The 2,869-nt window shown below is 59.1% G+C and overlaps 2 protein-coding genes across 2 annotated transcripts in view; one reads left to right on the top strand and one right to left on the bottom strand.

Moving 5' to 3' along the window:
• Positions 1 to 2,869, top strand: part of RGS12 (regulator of G protein signaling 12) — a 200,486-nt gene that overhangs the window by 194,886 nt on the left and 2,731 nt on the right. The gene's annotated exons all lie outside the window — the stretch shown is intronic.
• The window catches only part of LRPAP1 (LDL receptor related protein associated protein 1), a 17,611-nt gene continuing 15,985 nt past the window's right edge, over positions 1,244 to 2,869 (bottom strand). The window contains exon 8 of the mRNA XM_024119546.3: positions 1,244 to 2,366. Coding sequence (XP_023975314.1) covers positions 2,304 to 2,366 — 63 coding nt within the window. The 3' untranslated portion in view covers positions 1,244 to 2,303. The remainder of the gene's footprint in view (positions 2,367 to 2,869) is intronic.

Below are 2,869 nucleotides of genomic sequence, written 5' to 3'. Positions count from 1 at the left end.
ACACACCACACACACACACCAGACAACACACACACACGAAGCCAGACAACACACACACACGAAGCCAGACAACACACACACACACGAAGCCAGACAACACACACACCACACGCACGAAGCCAAACACACACACAACCAGACACACACACACACACAAAGCCAGACAACACACACACACACACACGAAGCCAGACAACACACACACACACACACGAAGCCAGACCACACACACACACACACACACACACACACACACACACCAGACACGCCAACACACAGACACATCCCCCCACTATAACTGCATGCTTATGAAGTTTGAACAGGGAACTCCAACCTTACTAAAAGAGAGTGGTTTCTTAGTCCACCTGGACCACTGTAACAGAAAACCATAGACTGGGGGCTTAAACGGCATAGCATACGTTTACTTTCAGTTCTGGAGCTCAGAAGTGCAGGATCATGCTGTGGAGGCTTGGTGTCTGCTAGGGCCAGCTTCCTGGTTCTCACTGTGTCCTCCCAGTGGAAGGGGGTGGGGGAGTTCTGGGGTGTCTAAGGGCACCGACCCTGTTCACGAGGACCCCAATCTCATGACCTAATCACCTCCCGAAGGCCCCACCTCCTGGTACCATCACCTCGGGGATCAGGCGCCAATACACAGATTTGGTAACAAGCCAAGTGCTTAGCTCTAGCAAAGAGGAGTGCCGGGGAAGGGGGTCCTGGGGAGCCCGGGGCCCTGCACTTCTCGAGCAGGGGTGGGGCCCCAGCGCTCGTGGGAGAGCTCACTGAGCCACAGGCATGTCTGCGCCTTCACACGAACACCCCTTTACTTCGAAGTGATCGTTTAGAAGCTGCAATCGAACAGTGCAGCCATTGCCCCTGAGTCGGGGGGCTTCCGCCTCACCCATCTCCTCCAGGGCCAGTGGCGACAAACCACAGTAAAGGCCCCTCCGTTTCCCTTGCGCACGTCTGAAGCCAGGAGTTGCCTCTAGGCTGTCGGCCCCGCCGAGGCTAAACTGAGTCGAGGGTCACCCCGTTCGCCTCCGCGTCCTGGGCCAACTTTGCACCGCCCCCCAGCGTGAGCCTGGCTGGGCCGTGCGTGCACAAGGAGGACCCAGTACCCGAGCGCGCGGCCGAGAGCTCTGAGCTCCCGGGAGCAGCCTGGAAGCCCGGGACTGAGTCCTCCCTTGGGCCCGACAGGTGTCTCAGTGCAGCTGCCCCGGCCCTGCCCAAAGCCTGGCCAGGGCCGAGGGACGCAACAGCCGGTCGGGCCGGTGGCAGACATGACATAGAGGCCCAGGGGAGGGTTACCTCCTGTGCTGGACAGTCCTGGCACCAGGCCAAGCGACCCACAGAGGAACGAGGCTGCACCCAAGCTGCCTGTCACGGGGCCACCTCCCCACTCGTGTTCATGGTGCCCCGACAGGCCTGGCGTGTTACCCTTGGCTTTTCTTGTAAGAACGGCTAACGGGCATCTGCACTCGGCAGGTCCCAGTGCTGAAGCCGAGATCAGACGCGGCCAAGATGGGAACACAGCACCCGGTGGATCCTCCTGGAACCACGCGTGCTGTGCAGCCGACCCTGACCTGGTCCCTCTCGCTGGGCGTGGAGCCCCTGGGCTGTCAGGCTCTTCCCAACCCCGACCTGCAGGGGCAGGAGCTCAGGTCAGAGGCCAGGGCGCCGTCCCCTCTGCCCTGCCGTCTCTACCCCGTAACTTCAGCGCCAGACCAGGGAGGGCCCAGCCAGGCCCAGCGGCCCCTCCTCCACCTCACGCCACAGAGGTTGGGGTGGGGGAGGGGTGGAAGAGGGGCCTTGCAGCTGGCACGGCGGCCTGGAGCCGCTCACCGCACCGGAGACTGAAGTCCCCTGGCCCAGCAGACACAGTGAGATGGGACCCCGCGAAGCCTCAATGACCTCAAGGTTTAATTAAATACTGCAATGTATTTGTAAGGACTTCCGTACATAGTATCTCCAGTGGCAGATTCTTAAGACTTTGATGCAAGCTGTGACCCTGTGGCATAGGGGACCCCCACTCCACAGGCAGCTGGGAACTGCATTCTCAACAGAGGAGATGGCTGGCTGTGTTGAGGGCACGGGGCCGCCAGCCGGGGGTGGGCGGGGCGGGATCCTGGAGCTCCTCCCCCCGGCCCGCGGCATTATCCTTCCTGCTCAGGCCCCTCGGGGCCAGTCCCCCTCGCGCCTTCCCTGAGGTTCTGCCGGTGACAAGCCACCCCTGAGCACCCAGGCCCATCTGCAGGAGCCCCAGGCAGCTGGCGCCTCCTCCGTGCCGCCGGCCGGGCTCCGGGGCCTCAGAGCTCGTTGTGGCGAGCCCTGGAGATGCGGCTGGACAGGTCCTGCAGATGCTTCTTTACCTGCAGGAACAGCACAGGTGAACCAGTTAGCAGATCTGCTCGTGACCCGAGACACACAGCCTGTCGCGGAGAACTCTCCGCTCGGTGATCCTGCTGTCCAAGTACCCACCATCTAGAGCTGATCATAAATAAATCATAAAGGCAGCTCGTCAGCCACAAACAGCCCCCAAGGAACATTAGCGACAGCTGAAGCAGAAGAGGAGGAACAGCGCTGCTTCCGCTCTCCACCCCCATCCTCCCTTCTGCTTTCATTGACTTGGGCCCATTCTCCTTTGCTTCTTGATGAGTCTGGATAAAGGCTTATCAGTTTTGTTTTCTTTTGTTTCTTTCCAAAGAAGCAGCTCTTAACTTCACTGACCTTTTCTATTTTTTTTTTAACATTTTTATTGGAGTGTAATTGCTTTACAATGGTGTGTTAGTTTCTGCTTTACGACAAAGTGAATCAGTTATACATATACACATGTTCCCATATCTCTTCCCTCTGGCGTCTCCCTCCCTCCCAC

This window comes from Physeter macrocephalus, chromosome 7 (genome assembly GCF_002837175.3).
Source record: "Physeter macrocephalus isolate SW-GA chromosome 7, ASM283717v5, whole genome shotgun sequence".
Classification (NCBI taxonomy): Eukaryota; Metazoa; Chordata; class Mammalia; order Artiodactyla; family Physeteridae; genus Physeter; species Physeter macrocephalus.
Note: the sequence above shows the minus strand (reverse complement) of the source record. Positions and strands in the feature narration are given on the sequence as shown.